Source organism: Melopsittacus undulatus, chromosome 6 (genome assembly GCF_012275295.1).
Source record: "Melopsittacus undulatus isolate bMelUnd1 chromosome 6, bMelUnd1.mat.Z, whole genome shotgun sequence".
Taxonomy (NCBI): Eukaryota; Metazoa; Chordata; class Aves; order Psittaciformes; family Psittaculidae; genus Melopsittacus; species Melopsittacus undulatus.
The window spans coordinates 50,706,023-50,727,753 of record NC_047532.1 but is presented as its reverse complement, the minus strand read 5'-3'; the positions used below and the strand labels follow the sequence as shown (position 1 = coordinate 50,727,753).

The 21,731-nt window shown below is 50.0% G+C and overlaps 1 protein-coding gene across 1 annotated transcript in view; it reads right to left on the bottom strand.

The window, feature by feature from the left end:
* Positions 1-17,087, bottom strand: part of APOBEC4 (apolipoprotein B mRNA editing enzyme catalytic polypeptide like 4) — a 38,654-nt gene extending 21,567 nt beyond the window's left edge. Inside the window, 1 exon segment of the mRNA XM_034063794.1 lies at positions 16,684-17,087. Within this exon segment, the coding sequence (XP_033919685.1) occupies positions 16,684-17,087 (404 nt within the window).
* Positions 17,088-21,731: the final 4,644 nt, after the last annotated feature.

Here is a 21,731-nt window from a genome sequence, read left to right as displayed (position 1 = left end):
ATCACAATGGCCTCTGGCCATGAGGAACCCTCCCTACACCACAAAGCCCTGGCAGTTGCCATGGAGATGCCCATGCCCGTGACTCTTTCCACCGAGTCCCAGCTGGTGACGGGCATCTCCACAGTGACCAGCGAGGCTTTGTGATGTTGGTGCCATTGTGTCAATGGCCACTGGGCACAGCAGGGCTGCTGCAGGCAGTCATAGAGTCAACCAGGTTGGAAAAGACCTTTCAGATCATCAAGGCCAAATGTTCCCCAGCACTGCCAAGGCCACCACTGACCCATGGCACTGAGGGCCTCATCTACACAGCATGTGTACATTTCCAGGAATGGCGACTCCAGCACTGCCCCAAACAGCCTGCTCCAATGCCTGACTACACCTGAAGTGATCTCCTAATCTCCAGTCAAAACCTCCCCTTGTGCAGCTTGGGGCCATTTCTTCTTGGTTTAGTCCTTGCTCCTTGGGAGTGGAGACCAGGCACCTCCTGGCTCCAGCCTCCTCTCAGGTAGCTGTAGAGAACAATAAGGTCCCTTTTGAGCCTTCTCTTCTCCAGACACAGGGCTTGAGGGGCGGCCCAGTCCAGGGGGGCAATCATTGCTCTAGTCCTGCTAGCCACACCGGTGCTGATACAGGCCAGGATGCTCCCAGCCAAATTCAGGACCCAGGACTTTGCCTTGTTGAACCTCATACCACTGGACACAGCCCATTGATCCAGCCTGTCCATATCCCTCTGCAGAGCTGCCTGCCCTACGGCACATCAACACTCCCACTCAACTTGGTGTTGTGCGCAAACTTACTGAGAGGGCACTTGACCCTCTCATCTAGATCATCGATGATCTGGTTCTGTGATTCTATGATTCTAATGAAGAAGTTATGCTACGCTTGCCACAATACCAAGCCCTGGGGGACACCAGTAGCGACCGGTCTTGTTGACAGACGAGAGACATTAGGAAAGCTGAGGGAGAGCTGGGCTGCTGGCTCCAAGCCCAAGCTGTGCAGGGACCACAGGCATCTCCCCTAGCACACACAGAAAGGAAAGAGGACGTTAATCCAGGGGTTTGGTGACTTGGTGCCAGAAAAATACACAGGAAGAGGAGGAAGTGAACAAATACAGAGCAAGGGGTTTCCTGCAGACCACACGTCCCCACCCAGAACCACTTCACAGCTCTGCAGGGGCTAACGAGGCAAAAGGCACCACAAGGGAGGAGCAACCAATTGCAGCACCAGTCAGGAGCATAACTGCTAGTACAGCCAAGAAAGAGGGGCGGGGGATAGCAGAAGGAGATTCTGCTTTGAAAGGCAGAGGCACTGTCACAGGTTGCCCAAAGAAGTGGTAAACTGAAATAAGCATGTACAAAATGAAATATAATCCTTTGTAAATAAGTAAATTCACTTCTAAGTAACGTTAAGCTTGGTGGCTCTGTAACAACAGCAGTGGAAAGTACCTTAGGTAAATATTTCACAAGAATCAGCCAGAACCGGACTAGTGCAATTGGTTTACATCTGGATCTGTTTGTGTCTCATCAGTGTTTGACCATGTTTTGCAAATTATCACGGTAAGGATTTTGCTGTTAGTATTTGTCTGGAACTCTGTCTGTGACTTGCTGGTATTTGACCTAATTTTGTGGATTATCACGGTAACGATGTTGGTATTGACGATATGATATGAGTACTGCTGTACTGTATGTTCACGTGTGTTATTAATGCTTGTTTGTCAGGATTTTGTTTGTGTTTTAAGTCTTGTAGTTGTGTGGAGTGTGCTTGTGGGATCCCTTGTATGTGTTCTGGAAAAGAACCTTCTCCATAAAGGAAAAGCTTGAACAGGGCAGTGCTGTAAACCTGCAAAGCTTTATCAGGGGGTAGAGAGAAGCCTACTGACGTAGAGCTGTCTGTGACACACTCACGTGTGGTAAAGAGGGGTTTGTGCTCGGAGAATGAGCTGCTGTGAGGCTTCCTCTTTGCCACTGGTGTTTCCTCTGTTCTGTTGAGCTTGGGCAACTCGTGGACGTTCTTCTAGAAAAGCCATGACGCATTTATTTAAACCAAGTTACTTTTGATTTTATGCCGATGCCTCGGTGCATCCTTTAAAAGGAAAGGAAGGATTTGCTTCCAAATGTGTTTGTACAGAAGACAATAGATCGTAGAAATGAACACAGAACACCAACAACCCCTAGAACATGCAGAGCCCACGCAGGAATGATTCCTGTCAGGAATTTAGGAGTCCTTGTCGCCATTGCACTTTGTGTGAAACAGCCTTCCTTTGTGACCATGATTACCACAAGTGCTCCTGTCAATACAATGATGAAAGGGAAGGAGAAACAAAGGGGATAATAGCTCCTAATCAATCGCTTTGTTTTTCAAAGGGTGCTTTTGTTTGACGGTTTGACTGGCTTAAGGAGGTTAGATAACCAAGAGATACATCTTGTTACAGGATGTTGCAAACTCAGGTACTTGGCAAATAACCATATAAGGTATAGAACAAAATATTAAGACCACGGTTAAGCTTGTAAGCATTTCTTCTGGCCTCAGTTTCCTCCTTGTGATGGATTACTTTGGGATCAATATGGCCTCCCTCTACTCCTGCATCCACCCTGTGGCTCTCTACTTTGTCAGCCGGAAATTCAAGAACCGCTTCCAGGTAGGATTGATCCCTCCAGAGCTCCTGCCTACAGTGACCGTTCCCAGACATTGGCATAAGTTCCCATGGACTAGACACAGTGCAGACAGAGGCACCCCCATTGCAGTGGACTTCTGTGCTCCTGAGATGAGTGGAAAGGAGCTGCAACCAACCCACAGGGTTCTCCCATTTGGTCATGTACTGATCATAGTTCTCCCAGTTTTTCCCCTTGCTGAGTGCCTCTCTTTGAAGCTTGCAGTATGCCAGAGCTTGCTGCCCTCTGATGGGAAAGCTTTTGCCAGTGCAGGACAAGCAAAAAAAGTCCCTCTCATTCTGAATCAGAAACATCCCCACAGACTATTAGACCAGAGACAGGGGGTGCTTTAAACATTGATCCCAAGTTACTGAGAGATCAGATTCAGGAGTAGTGGAGCCCTGAGAAAGGAAGGGGATGCGATGAGAAGGGATAGAAATGGATGGGAAGGGAATAATTTCCTAGATGCAGTGTCAAAAAGAGCTGTATTTACAGCATTACCTGTATTTTCTGTCTCCCAAGGATAAGAAAAGACAATTGCAAAAAGTACCCAAGATTTTGGTGTCTTTGTTTCCAAACCACACCAGCCCTACCGTGGAAAACCTGCTCCCAGCAGATCTGCAGGACGGCAAAGTTCAGAAGTGCAGGCTGTGATCCCCAGCCTGGCACTGTGCAGGTTGACTTGCCAACATCAGTAAGGGAATATTTCCTCCTGTTTTACCGTGTAGCCCAGACCTGAAACCTCTCTCTCCCAACTTTTGTCTCCTTGCAGTCCTGCCTGTGCTGCTGGTGCCAGAGACCCACTCTGAACATCACACCGACGGATGACAAGGGCTCTGTTGGGAAGTGGAAAGCCAATGGGCAGGAGCTTGGGGTGGACGGGAGCAGCTCCCGCTTGAGTAACAAGTACAGCTCTTCCTAAAGCCATGCCTCTGGCAGGGCCGAGAGGAGAAGGCTCTGTGCCAGAATGGCAGGACTCCTCCATTACTCTCGCATTGCTGTTTCCTGGCTGGGCCTGAAAAATTTTTGTCTTCATGTGATAACCCACCTGAAAGGAGCTGCAGCATTTCACTAGACCCCTGGGACTAGCTCTGAACACAGGCTCTGTACCATTCTGATCCATCCCCTGGTCTGAGCCACTTCTGGAGGAGAGGGAAAAGGATGCAGATCCTCACATGATTTTTCATTTCTTTGCAGAAAAAGTTAATGACTTCTGGCCATCTGTCTTGGTTGGAAGTGTGAGGTCGGGAGATGCGTTAGAAAAGGAAAGGAAGGTTGAGATGTGGTCACATTGAGATGAATGTGGGATGAGGAGGAGGGGGAGGGGACCATGAGTGACAATTTCCAGCTGAAAAAGCCAAAATAAAGGTTTGGTAACATCCCTTATCATCTCCCTCTGTGACTGGAACAGTTTGTCCCTGCACAGAGAGCCAGGATAAGATCCTGGCCCCATGTATGTCTGGTAGACCCACTGACTGTGTGGAATCTCCTCCTGTTCATAGTAGGGAGAGATGGTCAGCAACGTTGCTTCACTGTTTGTCACTGCTTAAGTAACAAACCTGATTTAAGGAGCCCTAAAAGTCCTCCCCAATTCACTTCTTCCCCAGGCTCCCCAACCAAGGATGATGCTCACCCCACCCATGTATGGCACAAGAAAGGGATCATATGGGACCGCATGGCTTAGAGGAGCAGATACCCTTGGTGGAAGCTAGTGGCTTTCTATCAGCTCCATCTTCCCCCTTCCCAGGGCAGGTGAGCTCCTGCTAGCCGGGCACGGCACGGCTGCTGGCCAGAGGGGCTGTCCTTCAGGGAAGAGTGTGTAAACCCAGGAAAGGGAAGGCTCAAATGCGAATGAGGCTGCAACCAAGGAACCAGCCCCCACCTTTTCTGCCCTCTGCTGAACCTGGCAGCAGCTAGTTCTCTCCCTGACACAGGATGCAAGGGAGAGGATCCAGGAACTTGGCCCTTCCAGAAAAGCATGCAGCCTTCAGTTTCTGCGGTATTCAGCTGCTGGAAAGTCCACAGGCTCCTTCAGCCACTGGCTCTGGGGAGGGGGATTGCCTGAAAGAGCACAGCTCTGAAGGGCAAGGGGCATTTTGCTGCTGCCAACGAGGCCAAGCTCCAAAGGGGTAGCAGAGCTGGACCCTGATGTCTCTTGGCCACAGCACCATGACACCATGTTCATCCATTTGTAAGGGTGACACTGCTGCTCATCCTCATGGTCAAACTGCAGTGGAAAAGGCAACAGAGGATGTTCAGTCTCAGCTAAAAGAGCTGCTAGAGCTAACCAAAATATGGCAAAGAGTGTTCACAAATTTATTATTTAATTAATTTCCAAGTGCTTTCCCAGCATGTTTTTCTAAAAAATCATGCTTGCATATCCCACCAAAACTTTAAAACCTGTATGAGAAAGTTCTACTTACCAAGGTTTTATTGCTCTTGTTGTTTTTCCCTTCTCTCTTTTACCTCTCTCTCTTTCTTTTCCTCATTCCCCTTTTCCTGTTGCCAAGGGAAAAATCAAAGAGAGGACAAAAGGGGAGCATCCTTGCAAATAAAGCAAAACATTTTCCAGGTGTTGGGTCTTTTTAGCTTTGCTCTCACCAAAATGCAAATGTTTTACAAACAAATCACATTTCGGAAAGACTAATGCATTTCAAGGAAAGCAGAATGGCTGACAAGTAGCTAGACCAGTACCTTTTCATAACCCAACCCACCCAAAGGAGCAGATGTGGCTGTGTCCATGCTGCCAGCGCTGCTGCTGTGCTCTGCCCCAGAGCTGGCTGCGTTGTGTTGGAGGACAAGCGAAGTTAATGAAGAAAACTGATGAACACTGAAAACTCCCAGTGCAGACACTTTAGTAAAAAGATTTTTTTTTAATGATTTTGCTTATAAACTTGCAGGCAATTCCCCTCCTAGCCAGTCTGGACAGTGCTGTGAGAAAATTGCTCTAGTGGAGCGTGTCCCTGCCCGTGGCAGGGGGTAGGAATTAGATGAGCCTCCCAACCCAAACCAGTCTGGGATCTATGAATAGATGATTTGCAAATCTTGGTCACTCTCCCTTTCTCATAGGTGAGCTGTGCTAAGGGCAGGTCTGCTCACAGCAACTCCTGGGTGTGCCTGGTGGGCTTGACCCTGGCTGTGGCTGGGTTTGGAACTGGATGAGTTTTAAGGTCCCTTCTAACCCTGGTCTCTTCATCTGAAAGGGACAGAGCCTTTACCACTTCTTCAGACAACCTGATGCAGTGCCTCTACCTTTCAAAGCAGAATCTCCTACTGCTATCCACCACCACTGTTTCTTGGCTGCACTAGCAGTTTTCCTCTTCATTGGTGCGGGAACAGGTTGTTCCTCTGTTAGTCCCCTGCAGAGCTGTGAAGTGGTTCTGGGTAGGGACATTGGGCTCTGGAGGAAACTGTGAGAAAAAAAAAACTTTTCTTCTAAAAGCTCAGGGTAGACACAGCAGTGAAGCAGCTGTTTATTAATGTTATTGCAAAAAAGGGTGTCCTGGCAAGTAGGCATGCACAGCAAAGGCAGAACAAAGATTTATATTTCCTATCCCGTCCACAAGTTCCCTCCCTTGTTTCCCCATTGGTTGGGTACTCCAAGGTTCACAGACTATCGGATGCATATAATCTACATGCCAACTGTCCCACCTCTGGTTACATCTCCCATTACTTGATTTTGTATGCCCCTTCCTCTCATTTATTTATCTCTTTTTATGGTTCGATTTCATAACTCTCTGGCAGACCTGTGGTACGCCGACTTATGTTTAACCAACCTGCACCTGCTTAGTCATAGGCTGTACAAAGGTAGTATTCTTTTTAACCACAAAGTGTATCTTTCATCCAGAGATGATACTGTCTTTAACCACAGAGTGTGTCTTTCTAAGTTATGGTATCTCAAACCCTTTGTTTTGTTCCCTGAGTAAGAGCCCCAGCCCCAGTATTGAAAAATCTTAATATTGGAAAGCCTTAATCTTGCAAAGCCCCATCCCCAATTATGCAAAAACAACACTGTTTCTCTTACGCTCCCTCTTATTCCTCTGTATGTTACTAAAACATGGTGGTGTTTGAAAGGAGACTTTCTTTCTCCTGGGTGCTCCTCATTAAGCAGCAATCTCCACTCAGTCAGGTTAAAGCCGTTCCCCCTTGTCCTGTCCCTACATTACCTTGTAAAAAGCCCCTCTCCAGGTTTCTCAGCCTGTCTCCAGAACCCTCACAGCATCTCCGTGGCCTTCTCTGGACTCACTCCAGCAGCTCCACATCCCTCTTGTGGTGTTGCCCCAGAGCTGGATCAGGACTGCAGGGGCGTCTCCCCAGAGCACAGCAGAGGGGGAGAATCCCCTCCCTTGACTGCTGCTCACACGCTGCGGATGCAGCCCAGCACAGAGGGATTCTGGCCTGCAAACAAATAACGCTCTATTTAACACATCGGCGTTATCAGCGTTGTTCCCAGGCTGAAAGGCAAAAAACACAGCACTGCACCAGCTACTAAGAAGGAGAGAAAATGACTGCCACTGCTGAACCCAGGACAAACACACAACCAGAAATACTTGGCACAGGGAATTCAACACACAGACCTTACACACATCCATGGAGACTGCCACCCCTAAATGCTACTGTATCTCTTCCTCCCTCTGTGCCCTGTACTCCTTCATGCTCCTCTGCAAGCAAGAGCAAAGAACAAATGTTAATAGCATATACCTGAGCGGCTCATACATCCCATGCCACCAGCCTGCTGTGACTTCTCTGTCCAGCACAGAAGACCCTGAGCAGCTCCAACAGAGCTCCAGGGACCTTCAGAAGTGACTGAGCTCTACATTCACTCCAAGGAAAAGGAAGCCAGGCCATGCTGCAGGTCACACAGAGAAGGTCCGAGATAACTGTAGGTTCTTTATGCCTACAACACAGGTGTCAGCCCCTTCCTCTCACCTCTGAGACCAAGAGACAGAAAAGCCCCCTGAACTCTTCAGGAATACTCTCACCTCCAAGGTGTTGAGCATATGTTAGCAAACACCCATCAGGTCGTTTAGCCCTTTCTGGAATGGCTCAACAGCAGGAAGGGCCCCTTTGTGAAAGAAGATGGGTCAGTGGTTTCCAAAGTGGTTGGTGGCCCTCTCCCTCACCGCTCTGGGCAGAGTAGTTGTTCCCCCATGATAGGAACAGGCTCTTACACAAGGCACGTGCCACACACTTCCCTCCTACCAGCCCACCATCAGCACCCTGAGAGCTGAGCTCAGGCCCAGGCTGTGGTGCAGGAAGGGCAGAGCCATATCCTGCAGGTAGCCCCACAAGGAAGGGGTTCCCCTGACAAGGAGAGCCTCAGCACTACTCATTTTTAGGAGATTAAAGAGCCAGTAAGCACAAACTAGATACTCAGGGGAACAGCCCCATAAGGAAGGAATAACACTGTCCTCCTGTGGCAGCCGACAAAGCTGTGGAGCCTAGCTGGAGGGCAGTGGACTGAGCTGAAGGGGTCCGTGTGCTGGGAGGAGTGAGTGATGGCCTGAAGCTCAGAGTTGTCAGTGCTGCCTATTAACAGCGAACACAGACCCCTCTGGGAGACAAGTCAAAAGATAGCATAGACTGATGTGGCTTTCCAAGAGGGCTTTGGTTCACAGCCTGATGACCAAAGCTGACAGACAAGCAAAAAAGGAGAAGCAGAAGCAAATTGTCTCATTGCAGCTATGTATGCCAGCACACTTTGGATTGGCCTTCCAAAACTTCTGCTCATTTAGGGGCAGATGAAGCACCCATCACCTCTGACAGGACGTAGCAGATCTACCTTACCACAGCACTACAGTACCGTGCCTGCAGAGAAGAGGGAGAGGAGTGGTTTTCTTTATTGAAATGACTCATGGTGGAAACCTGACATGAGCACAGGGGATTCCACAAAAGAAGGGCCCTGAACATGGAAACAATGCACATCCCATACCTCTGGTCTGGATTTGGAAGTTGATCTTGCTTTCAGAGGGGTGCGTGATGCAGTAGCCACAGAACTCCACATCAGGGCTGCAGGAAGGGCGAGAGGAGAAGAGAGCAGTGAAACCCATGGCAACCCACAGCAAATCTCAGGGAAGTCGGAGGCTTGGGCCACCTCAGACCTGCTGGGGCTCAGGATGCTTCTAACATGACTGAGGGTCTTATGGGAGGGATATGCTGAAAGGACACTACCTGTGTAACCTTATGCACACCCTTCCATCTATCTCTGAGAGGCAGCTGGAGCTTTGCAGGGGAAAGACATGTCTGGCATCCTGCTCAAGCAGGGGATCCTGGGTGCTTGGAAACCTCCGTCCACACAGACCTGTTGCAGTTCTGCTGGGCAGAGGAGGCAGATGGGCCTAGGGCACCACAAAACGTTTGCAGACTGCATGACATCTGCCTTCACAAGCCGAGGTGGTTGGTAGAACTTTTGTGCACACAGCAGAAAACACAGCCCCTCACAAGAAGGCTGCTCTTTTTCTTGTCATGGTGATCTATCAGAGGAATTCACATGACATTTAATATTCATCAATGACCTGAATGAGGGAACCGAGTGTACCCTCAGCAAGTTCGCTGATGACACTAAACTGGGAGGAGTGGCTGACACACCAGAAGGCTGTGTTGCCATTCAGCGAGACCTGGACAGGCTGCAGAGTTGGGCAGGGAGAAACTTGATGAAATTCAACAAGGGCAAGTGTAGAGTCTTGCATTTGGGAAAGAACAACCCCATATACAGGCTGGGGGTTGACCTGCTGGAAAGGAGTGAACGGGAAAGGGACCTGGTGGATAGGAGGATGACCATGAGCCAGCAATGTGCCCTTGTGACCAAGAAGGCAAATGGCATCCTAGGGTGCATTAGAAAGGGTGTGGTTAGTAGGGCAAGAGAGGTTCTTCTCCCCCTCTACTCTGCCCCATGCTCCTAACCTGGAAAGCACCGCTGCTGCCATGGGTATGAGAATGACGTGTGGGCTGAGTTGCACTGTGGAGCTTTGTGTGCCAGCTGCTCACAGGGTGGCCAGGAGTGCACGGTGATTTTCCAATCCCAAACACAAACCAAGAGCAGTGTGCACATTCCTGCACAAGTACCTCTGCAGCCTCAGGGCCACCTCCCTGTCGTTCCTCTGCTGCAGCCCTGGGGACCCGAGGCCATGGCTCAGGGCAGCTGCAAGAGCCCCCCTGCTCAGTTGGTCAGAAGCTGTAGGATGGGGACCGGGGGGATTGAGTGGAGTCACCCATCTGCTGTCCATTTACAGTTCTGCTTCTGGAAACATCGCCAGCTTCTCCCTGCATTGCTCCAGAGCTTGCGTGTGCAGGAGGAGCAGGAGAATCACAATCACTTGTCCCTTATCTCTGGCCTTAGCAATCCTAAGCCTTGCTCCTTATTCCTCCCATCCCTTCTACACCCCTGTCACTCCAGTCACCGGGCTGCAGCAGGCACCGGGCTTCAAAAGCCAGCTGATGTGGGAGCCACTGCATCACACACTGTTTCATCCCATCAGGATGAGCTTTTCCTACTCGGCCAACATGTGCTGCCAAGAGCCAGCAGGACTGCAAGCTCAGCAGCTGGGAAGTGCTGCAAGGAAAGAGGTCGCTCCGCAGCTTTCTCTGCTACTGACACAAGGGAAAAGCTGGAGCAGACAGAGGCAAGAACTGGGGAGAAAGGGATCTGGTTTATTGGCTCAAGAAGTGTCCACAGCGAGCGCAGGCTGCAGCACGATGTTCTCAGCGCAGCTCCCTCGGGCCTGGAGCTGACAGTGGGGCATTATCCCTCCTCTTGCGGGCTGATGCAGGATCTGTGGAAAGCCCTGCGCAGAGGCTTCAGTGCCCTTCTGAAGAAGGATAGTTGTTGCTCTCGGACGTGTTTATCTCTGGTGTCATGCAATCCTTCTTTTGGGTTGGCGGTTCCCCAAGCATAGGTGGTGGAATGGGCATCAACGGGTGGCAGGTTACGTCGTGATTGCAGCTGCCACTTTTGCGTTTTCATGGGGGTTTTCCCCTGTTGGCTTTCAATTGTCTCCCAGGTAGGGGAGGCCCTGGCATTCGCAGACTGGCGCAACCGGTGCCACCAGCCTGGCCTGGGTGCCACTGGAATAAATGATGTACTTGGCTGCTCCTCGGTATCCTGAGCTGCTGCAGGCACTGCCTGTTCATCCCTGTAGAATCGCGGGGAGGCAAAGGTTCTGCTGGCCTCTCCTAGATGCTCTTCAGGTGCTTTCCTCACTTTGCGCCTGAATACAACCTGCAGAGCTCTGTCGATAACTGAGACCCTTTGTGGGGCCTGTCTCTGGGCGTGTGGTGGTACTAGTCCTTGTGTAAAGGCCTGTCCTGGTCCCTGTCTATCTGTGCCCAGGCTCCTGGCCTGTGTTGGTGCCTCTCTCTGGGCCTGTGCTGGTGTTGGCTGCTCGTCCATTTCGCAGGTAACAGACAAAGGCTTGTGCAGGACGCCTCTCACGAAGTTCCTGTCTCTTTTTGGTTGTATCATCTTACAGGCTTTAGGGCTGAGCAGGGCAGATGGCTTTCTCCGTGCCTCGGTTTCACTTTGGGCCACATCCTCCTGCTCCTTCTCCTGCTCAGCTCTTGCCTGGATGGCAGCCACAGCCTTGTGCACAACGTCCACCACAAAGCACCTGGCTGTTTCCTGCATAACCAACTCCAAGGCAGTGGGGCTGAGCAGGGCCAACCACTTTCTGCGCTCCTCTTCTTCTACATCCTCCTTGTCCAAGCCATAGGAAGGTGGTGCCGGTGCCTCCTCCGGCTCGTGTTCCACAGAAGTGAGAGGTGCAGGGTGCTGCTCTTCCTCAGCAACTCCAGCCAGAGGAGGAGCTGCCAGCTCGGTGTCTGTGGCACCGGCCAGGACAGGAGACACACTCTGCAGGTCTCCAGCTGCCTCTGATGTCGCATTTGTGCCCACATTGCTGCGGATGCTGGATTCCAGATGGATGTCTGCTCGGGCGTCCTGGAAGAGCTCTGGCACCAAAGGGCTGACGCAGATGTTGTACATGGTGAGGGCTTCCCCTTGGGACAGCTCTTTGTCACTAACACAGTCCAGTTCCTGCTTGGCCTCCTCATCGTTCTCCTCAGGGAAGGCCGCTGGCTCCTCCTGTAAACATACAGCAGAACATCAGGAGATGACAGCTCTCCCTAGATGTGTCTCTCTCCGGGCTGCAGGTAGCTGTGTGGGTGCTGTGCCGTGGGCTGCTTTCTCCCCTGCAGACCTGTGTCCAGCGCCAGGCCTGGGTGGTGCATTGGCCGTCACCTGGGCTCTGGGGTTGCTGCTGGTGGCTGCTCACTGGGGAGGTCCCTCACGGGCTGCTCTCCTTCAGTGCCTTTCCTCCAGAGGAGGGGTGCCGGATGGGAGAGCAAGAACACAGGCAGGGGAAGGAGGGAATGTCAGCTGGAAGGCACAGGGAACACGAGCAATGTCCCTGACACACGCACTTTGGGATCTGGGGTTGCCTCCAGCACCTTGGGATCCCCAATGCCGGTCACAGGGGTGTCACTCACCTGGGGCTGCGAGCCCTGACTCAAAGGTGAAGCTGCTGCTTCTCCTTCATCATCTGCTCCAGGCGCAAGGTAAGATATCCCAGACTCTGCCCCAGGGATCATCGTCACTGCAGCCAGAACTTCCTCCTCATGTTGTGCTGGGGAGACAACAGCTCTGCCGGCCTCCTGTTGATAATCTCCAGGCACGGGAGAAACCATGACTTCTCCAGCCTCATCTGCAGCTTTGGTGAAAGGGGCTGAGCTGGGCTCTGCCTGAGGCTCCACAGCCATAGGAGTCTCAAAGTCCTCAAGTGTTACTGGCGTCACTGGTGCCACTGACACATCCACGTGGCTTTGGGACACATCCTCCTGCTCCTTTTCCTGCTCAGCTCTTGCCTGCATGGCAGCCACAGCCTTGTGCACAACGTCCATCACAAAGCACCTGGCTGTTTCCTGCATAACCAACTCCAAGGCAGTGGGGCTGAGCAGGGCCAATGACTTTCTCTGCTCCTCTTCTTCTACATCCTCCTTGTCAAAGCCATGGGAAGGTGGTGCCGGTGCCTCCTCCTGCTCTTGTGCTACAGATGTTGTCTGTACATCTGTCCCTGCGGCAAGGTGGGGTTTCTGACCGTCTGCCCCAGGGATCTCTGTCAATGCAGCTGAATCTTCCTGCTTGTCTTCTCTCGGAGGTATAATGGCTCTCCTGGCTTCTTTTTGGTTGGCAGACATGGGCGACACCATGTCTTCTCCAGCCTCATCTGCTGCAGGGGTGAAAGGGGCTGAGCTGGGCTCTGCCTGAGGCTCTACAGCCATGGGTGTCTCGATGTTCTCGAGTGTTACTGGCTTCACTGGTGCCATTGACACATCCCCATGGCTTTGGGCCACATCCTCCTGCTCCTTCTCCTGCTCAGCTCTTGCCCGGATGGCAGCCACAGCTTTGTGCACAACGTCCACCACAAAGCACCTGGCTGTTTCCTGCATAACCAACTCCAAGGCAGTGGGGCTGAGCAGGGCCAACGACTTTCTGCGCTCCTCTTCTTCTACTTCCTCCTTGTCAAAGCCATAGGAAGGTGGTGCCGGTGCCTCCTCCGGCTCGTGTTCCACAGAAGTGAGAGGTGCAGGGTGCTGCTCTTCCTCAGCAACTCCAGCCAGAGGAGGAGCTGCCAGCTCGGTGTCTGTGGCACTGGCCAGGACAGGAGACACACTCTGCAGGTCTCCAGCTGCCTCTCCCCGAGTCTCTGCAGCCACAGCAAACTCATTGTCCTTAAGTGCTGCATGTGACAACTCTGCCATCTCCACATGCAATTTCTGGCTTATCTCTTGCTGTTCTACCTGCTTCTTGTTGGTTCTCTGGACCATAGCCACAGGCAGGTGCAGCGGCTTCATCTTTTCAGATGTTGTTGTGACCTGCACAACTGCATCCAGGACTTTGGTGTTCTGCAGGGCAGGCCCATGTCTCTGTCTCTGCGGTGCTGCTTCCTTCCCGACAGCGTTATTAGAAGCCCACGCCGGTGGCATGGGAGTGAGACGTGCCTGGTGCTCCTCTTTCTCAGGAGCTCTGACCAGGCAGCTCCTCTTTGGCGGCTCCAAAGGCTTGATCTTGCTGGGCAGAGAGGGCAAGCGCTGTGCAACAGGCCTGTAGTGCACACTGGGGATCTCGGTGTTGATGCACGTAGTGATATGTTCTGCTGGAATTGCTGGCAGGTGCTCTGCTGCTCGCCTAGTGCTTCTGAGTATGGGCTGAGTGGCTGGGCCCTTGCTGCTGCTGGCTGCACGGACAGTGTCTGTTCTTGCTTGTGTCCCTGCAGCCCTGCTTTGTGCTGGCTCCTGCCGTGCCACTGGCTGCTGGTGACGTCGCTGGCTCCCGGTGCTGCACCTCTGCAGCACTGTGCTCATGCTGCCTGAGCTCTCACCTGTGGGAGCAGAGGCTTTGGACCTGTGCAGGGCAGGCTGACAGGTCTCTGGCCGTGCACCTCTGCTGCCGTAACTGGGGACACGGTGGAGCTGGGCAGCAGTTTTGAGAAGCTGCTGTTGGTTGCTGCTTGTGCTGCCAACGGCCGAGTTCCTCACCCTGCCAGAAGCTGCAGAGGCTGCTGGTGTTACAGGTGACAGCCTGCGGCAGCTGCCGACTGCTCTCTCTGAGCGAGGGGGCGGCCGCGGTGCCATTGTGACCAATGGTGGCAGCTGGAGCATCTGCTCCTGTCTCAAGCCGCTGAGGCTGGGCAGCACCACTCGGTGCCCCAGGCTGCCCATCTGCAAAAGAAGCGGAGCAGAGAGGCTGTGTGACAGTGTCCCTTGTGCCCACATCCCAGCTGGCTGAGCTCAGGCAGTTGGGTTCCCCTGCCAGCCCCAGGGCAGGGCTCAGAGCCGGCTGGGGAGAGGGCTGGCCGCCCGCAGCCCACGCCCACTGCCCAGAGCACCCCCGGCATGCCCGGGCAGGCTGTGGGGCTCAGCATGCGGGGCTCAGCTTGCTCCCTCCTGCACCTCCCGCCCGCCCGTCAGCATCTCCCGGGGTCGGGAAGACGTTTGGCCCCATCTCCCTGCGGCTCCCTACCTGTGCCTGCTGGGTGACGACAGGCTGAAACCTCTCCAGGTAGGGCACCCGTGGCAGCGTGATCCCATGGTGGGACGATGCCTGTCTCGGGCTGCCCTGCGGCGCTTCCTCAGGCTGCCTGTGAGCCACCTGCGGGCAGGAGGAGGAGGAAAAGGTGTGTGATGGAGGCGGCTGCCTTGGCACAGGGGCCCGTGCAGTGCGAGCAAGCCTGGCCCTGTCACCGAGGCAGCTCCGAGCAGCCCCGTCCCACCACCGGCCTCTCCCTCCTGCCCTGGTCCTCACCTGGCGCCTTCTCTGCTTGCTTGGCCTGCCCTCAGCGGGCTGGGAACGGGCGTTTGCCTCTTTACCCACGGGCATCTTCCACGTCCTGGACGCTGAACTGCCGTGGGCTTCCAGGGGATTGCTGCCTCCTGAGGGAGGCTGCTCCTCTGGACTGAGGTACTCCAGGGCTCTCGCTCCTTATGTACCCCACGGTCACCAACGTGTCACCCCCCATCACAATGGCCTCTGGCCATGAGGAACCCTCCCTACACCACAAAGCCCTGGCAGTTGCCATGGAGATGCCCATGCCCGTGACTCTTTCCACCGAGTCCCAGCTGGTGACGGGCATCTCCACAGTGACCAGCGAGGCTTTGTGATGTTGGTGCCATTGTGTCAGTGGCCACTGGGCACAGCAGGGCTGCTGCAGGCAGTCATAGAGTCAACCAGGTTGGAAAAGACCTTTCAGATCATCAAGGCCAAATGTTCCCCAGCACTGCCAAGGCCACCACTGACCCATGGCACTGAGGGCCTCATCTAAACAGCATGTGTACATTTCCAGGAATGGCGACTCCAGCACTGCCCCAAACAGCCTGCTCCAATGCCTGACTACACCTGAAGTGATCTCCTAATCTCCAGTCAAAACCTCCCCTTGTGCAGCTTGGGGCCATTTCTTCTTGGTTTAGTCCTTGCTCCTTGGGAGTGGAGACCAGGCACCTCCTGGCTCCAGCCTCCTCTCAGGTAGCTGTAGAGAACAATAAGGTCCCTTTTGAGCCTTCTCTTCTCCAGACACAGGGCTTGAGGGGCGGCCCAGTCCAGGGGGGCAATCATTGCTCTAGTCCTGCTAGCCACACCGGTGCTGATACAGGCCAGGATGCTCCCAGCCAAATTCAGGACCCAGGACTTTGCCTTGTTGAACCTTGTTGAACCTCATACCACTGGCCACGGCCCAGGGCCACCTCCCTGTCGTTCCTCTGCTGCAGCCCTGGGGACCCGAGGCCATGGCTCAGGGCAGCTGCAAGAGCCCCCCTGCTCAGTTGGTCAGAAGCTGTAGGATGGGGACCGGGGGGATTGAGTGGAGTCACCCATCTGCTGTCCATTTACAGTTCTGCTTCTGGAAACATCGCCAGCTTCTCCCTGCATTGCTCCAGATCTTGCGTGTGCAGGAGGAGCAGGAGAATCACAATCTCTTGTCCCTTATCTCTGGCCTTAGCAATTCTCCTCCCCCTCTACTCTGCCTTGGTGAGGCCGCATCTGGAATATTACATCCAGTTCTGGGCCCCCCAGTTCAAGGACCGGGAATTGCTTGAAAGAGTCCAGCACAGAGCCACAAAGATGATTAAGGAAGTGGAACACCTCCTTTATGAGGAGAGGCTGAGGGAGCTGGGTGTCTTTAGCCTGGAGAAGAGGAGACTGAGTGGTGACCTCATCAGTGTTTACAAATATGTAAAGGGTGGGTGTCAGGATGATGGAGCTAGGCTTTTTTCAGTGATATCCAGTGATAGGACAAGGGGCAATGGGTGTAAACTGGAGCATAGGAGGTTCCACGTTAACATCAGGAAGAACTTCTTTACTGTAAGAGTGACAGAGCACTGGAACAGGTTGCCCAGGGAGGTTGTGGAGTCTCCTACGTTGGAGATATTCAAGGCCCACCTGGACAAGTTCCTGTGTGATGTACTCTAGGTTTCCCTGCTCTTGCAGGGGGGTTGGACTAGATGATCTTTCGAGGTCCCTTCCAACCCTTTGGATTCTGTGATTCTGTGATTACAAGGAGAGTAATTTGAATAGAGAATGATGCATTCGATATTTTCATAGGCATTTGTAACTGCATCCAGATAACCACCCACCTCAAACAGCATAGATTCTGGATGGTTGTCTTGGTCGGTACAGTTTATAGCGTGGCCTTTTTGCACTACTCTGCCTCAGAAACTCCTCAGTTCATAGAAGAGAAGGTGTTTGTTTTGGAGAGTTGCTGTTGACCTGTATGGGAAGCCGAAGAACCTGTGAAATTCTGCGTAAGGGACTCTCACTTCTTCCCCAGTCCATCCGTGGTAGGGACACCTCCCACAGATGTGGTTCTGTCTCTGCCAGCAGCAGGGCTTTACCACAGTCCCCTGATTTGCCAGGTATTCTTGGAAAACTGTTTTCTCTCCTGGATTCATGATCTGTTGAAAAATCTGTGTTTATGTGCTGTACAGCTGACAGTCCTGAATGGAAAAGGAAAGTAATACATTAATTCAATTGGCTTTGCACTTAAACAGCAAAATGTACTCTTGGAAAAAAGTACTGCAGTCTGTAGCAGTGTACAGATACTTGGTCGTTGACACAGGGAACAAAGCTCTCTTGAAGTGACAAACTTTGCTTCTGTCCTCTTACACCAGCAGAAGAAACTGCGTAACAGTCATGCTTTTCAGGAATCTGGTAGCAGATGAACCTTATGCAATCTGGCAAAACAAACAAATAAACACCAACAAAAAAAAGAAAAAGGTATTATTATCATCTCAGCAGCTCCAGCTTGGGGTAACAATAAATATTTGTCTGTTTTCCTTCACTGGCTTTTTAGGATTGGCTCAGAGTTTCCACTTTAGTGATACTGCAAGCTATGTGGTGAAGAAGAAAGTTACCTGATTACCCAGTTTTGGCAGTTCAGCTGTATGAATGAGTGTTCCCAAATGCCTTAACTTTGCTCCAGGAGTAATGGTGGCAGCAGGCAGGCTCCTGTAGGTGTTTACAGGTGCCAACTGCTAGGAGACGAGAACACAAACAGTATCTTCTTTTGTATGGCCAGCCACCTGTAGTAGTTAAGCCTCTGTTCTTTGCCTGTCAATATTTGTTTCCTATAAGAAATGATTAAGTTTTCCTTGTTTCTTTAGCACTGTTTTAGTATAAGATTTTTATATCTGAAAGACTGATGTTTTTCTAACAGAGATGTTACTGAATTTGTTTCCAGGTGATTGTTATTTCTGTGTGTATCTGTTGTGCCAGCTGGGCATAAAGCACCTGTTGTGCTTATGCTCTTGTATGAAGGCAGAAAGGCTGTCTTGTCTTTGAGAAGTGTGTGTGTGTGTCCCTCACTGAAGTTGTAATTCAAGCAAGGAGTGTGCTATTTAAGGAGCTAAATCATGCCTGCTTTGCTTGGGCAGGGTTCCAGATGAGTGGAAACACAAGTTTTGTGCAGCTCTAATTGAGCCACTCATCATCCCTGGATCCAGTTTAATTCTGTTACTATTTTCTGACTATGTACAAGTTTTCCATCTGCATATTTTATTACAGCTTGCTTCTGCATTCTATGTTGTTTTGCCCTCTTACTGTCAGTATTTCATTTTCTTCTTAAGTTACTAATTTGATTCATTTGCTTTGTTTTCTCCCTCTGACTCTATGCCAGCTTCCATGTATTTTCCTGTGTTGGAGCTCTTTCCTGATCCTGGCTATTGTGCTGTTCTCATTCAGATTACTTCTAAAGATTGGCTTCCTGACATCAAGAATGCTCCATTTGTCCTTTTTGATGTTTCTGTAGGTTTTCGATGTTCAGTTGTACTCTATACTGTGCATTGCAACAAAACTGTGACAGCAGTTTTTCTCAGAAAATGAAAAATACATTTGCTACCTGACATAAAAAAGAGCAGGTCTGAAGAAGGGAGTGCATTTCTCTGTAGAGGGGTGTTATGAGACAATTATCACCACCTCACCAGTTCCCCTGTAGGTTGCCAATATTATTAAATACAGTTTTAGGAGTTCCAAACTGGGGCAAGGTTCCAATTCTTTCTGTCAGTGTTGGTGTTTTTGCAGAGCTGGAATGGCCGCATGATGGCAATGTTCTACACCGGAGAGGTACCACCCATTTTATGCGTGTTCCGAGAGGCAATGGCTTGAACTCTGTTTCAGTGTGTTTGAAAGTGTTAAAATTTTCTATTTCCTTCTAAAACTTGCCTTTTTTGTTAGTTTGTTGGTTTGGCCTGGTCAAAACGTAGGAAAAATGTAATCTTCTCAATTAATAGTGCCACAGCCCACTTTGATGGATTAATTGGAACAGTTTTCCCACAAACTTAGGGCATTTCTGCACGTGCGGCACCAGCCTTTAGGTCCTTTGCCAGCACTGTCCCCATGAGCCTTCTGAAGCTTGCAGTGACAAGGAGTGCTGGCTCTGCCTCTGTGGGCTCCAGCCTTCCCACCAGTCTGAATCCTCTGCCAGCTCTGGCAAGCAGAGAGGGCCAGGAGCAGAATCCCAGCAAATCTGTGAATATAAATGGCAGAGGCTTCTCATTTGCTGTGTACGTCAATAATCCTGTAACTGATCATTTTGGGGGTGCAAAGAGGAAGGATGTTTACAAAGCCAAGCAAAATGAAAGCAAGCTGACCACTCACGATGTTCTCAGAATGGACCCGTTTCTGGTTTATGAGCAAGCAGAAAGTTGTTTTTTCTTCCTTTTCTTTGCACACTTTTTTCTAAAGTAGAAAACAAGCTGAATATGTGTCACGCAAGACCTCTTAAGCTGATGTCTGTATGCACGTACATATGGACATGTGTCTAGGTATACACATGTATGTATACGTGTATACATATACATGTGTGTATGTGGATTGATCAGTTAATAGAATCATAGAATCAGAGAATCATAGAATAGTTAGGATTGGAAAGGACCTCAAGATCATCTAGTTCCAGCCCCCCCTGCTGTGGGCAGGGACACCTCACACTAAACCATATCACCCAAGGCTTCATCCAACCTGGTCTTGAACACTGCCAGGGATGGAGTATTCACAACCTCCCTGGGCAACCCATTCCAGTACCTCACCACCCTAACAGTAAAGAATTTCTTCCTTACATCCAATCTAAACCTCTGCTGTTTAAGTTAATAGGAACACTCATAATTCAAAATTTTGTTCCCATGCATGATTTTATTTAGTAATATTTAACAGCTTAGTAGCATTTTTCACCTTCAAACTAGTTTACAAATCAGACCAAGTGGTTAAAACACACATTGGTCTAAAAGGCTCTCTTGCTGGTATTTCTGCTGCTTGGTGTCAATTAGATCCTATGCAGGGGAAATTGCTAAAGGGGCTTCTGACTTTCAAGGTACCTAATTTGTCACAGTGATCCTGATGTATCTGCAGACATAGTAAATGATGTGGCTTTAGTTAAAGTTGATAGTTTATGTAAGATGGAAATTTGGAATTCAGATGCTTTGAGGTTGGGGGAAAAAAAAAGAAAAAAAGAAAGTACTTGAAATGGCTTCAGCCTTTTGGTAATTTTGGCTTTATTTAAGACATCTCAATCCTGACTGGGAGGGAGGTGGGATTTTACCTGATTGGGTACCTAGTTTGATTCTGTAGCTCATTGTAAGATGATTCTCCTAATGCTTGTCTCCAGTGTCTCCTATTGGCACTAAATGGTTTAAAATGCTTTGAGATCTTCGGGATATGTGGTGGACTGAAGTGTTTTGTAGTGCTTACTCTGTCTCATGCTCATTATCCTTCAAATGCAACACACAAATCAAAGTAGTTAATGCCCTGGTATAAAAGCCAGAAATCCAAACTGTTCTTTTGCTTTGTCTGGCTGTCCCATGGTTTTGAGCAGAAAGCTTGCCCAAATCTTCTCTCATATTAATATTTTTCAACACAGAGCTCTTCACGAGCTCTTAGACTGTTCCACATCCTCAGAAAGGCTGGATTTTAAATATATTTTAGGAACCTAAGGATAGGTCTTTTAACACTTGAAGTTGTTTGGAAAAGTAACATATCCATCTATCAATTTCACTGCGTGAAAACTTCATCCTTATATTAGATCATATCTAATGGATATGATTAGGAACTCAAAATGCGTCTTAAAGGATCCATATCTTCCCCAATTGTATTTGAAATTATAATTATATCCCTGTCCCTCACAACTTTATTTGGAGGGGTCAGGGATATAATTATAACTTCCAGAAATTGTGTCACTTATTAGTAAAGTGCAGCTATCTTTGGGGCAGAAGGCAGTAGCTGTTTAATAGTGCTCCACAACAAGGTATAAACGTTCACAGGAGGAACTGGAGAGGAATGCTTTATCCAGTTAAAACCACAGGGGAAACTTATAAGGTCAATATGTAATTACTCAGGTTGGAAGTCAGCCAGGATACAAGCCATATGTTCTGCTCCTAGGGGAAAAAAAAGCATAATGATCAGGGCTGTGATTTTATTTTATTTTTTTAATTCAAATATTATCTAAAACCTGGTATCATTTCAGACTAGAAAGCACACAGAAATTCTGTGCCATCCATGTGGGCAGCTTGGGCCTGATACTGGTTTTGAGCTTGGTATACTGTCGTTTATGAAGATGTCTTTTGGAAGCAAAGTTGCATGCATTGATAAGGCAAAAGCTGTTTTTTTTTTCCTGACATGATTATACGGAAGTATGATTATGTGTTTTTTTCATTCCCCAAGCTAAAACATTATCTACTTCCATAGTCCAGTACAAGTGTAGTTCTGTTTATGTGAGGGGATCTGGTGCTTCCACTCAAAGCGCTGCACTCAGTACAAGAATGGTTCCTTTTTGTTGCTGAAATACAAGTGCTGAAATTCTGTTGCATTTCTTAGTACAGCTTGGTTCAAAATAATCTCTGTTGGAAAGCATTTTACACATGACTTCATTCAGTAAGAAGTTTATCTGAGTTCAAAGTACAGAGGAGTCACATGGTCCTTCAAACAGCCAGAGACTTGACGTTCTTGTGCACTCCTAAGCACAATAAGAAGCAAAGGATGTGAAGGAAGAAGCAGAATGCTACCCATAACTGCTAAAAAACATATTCAAATGGACAATTTAAACTTGA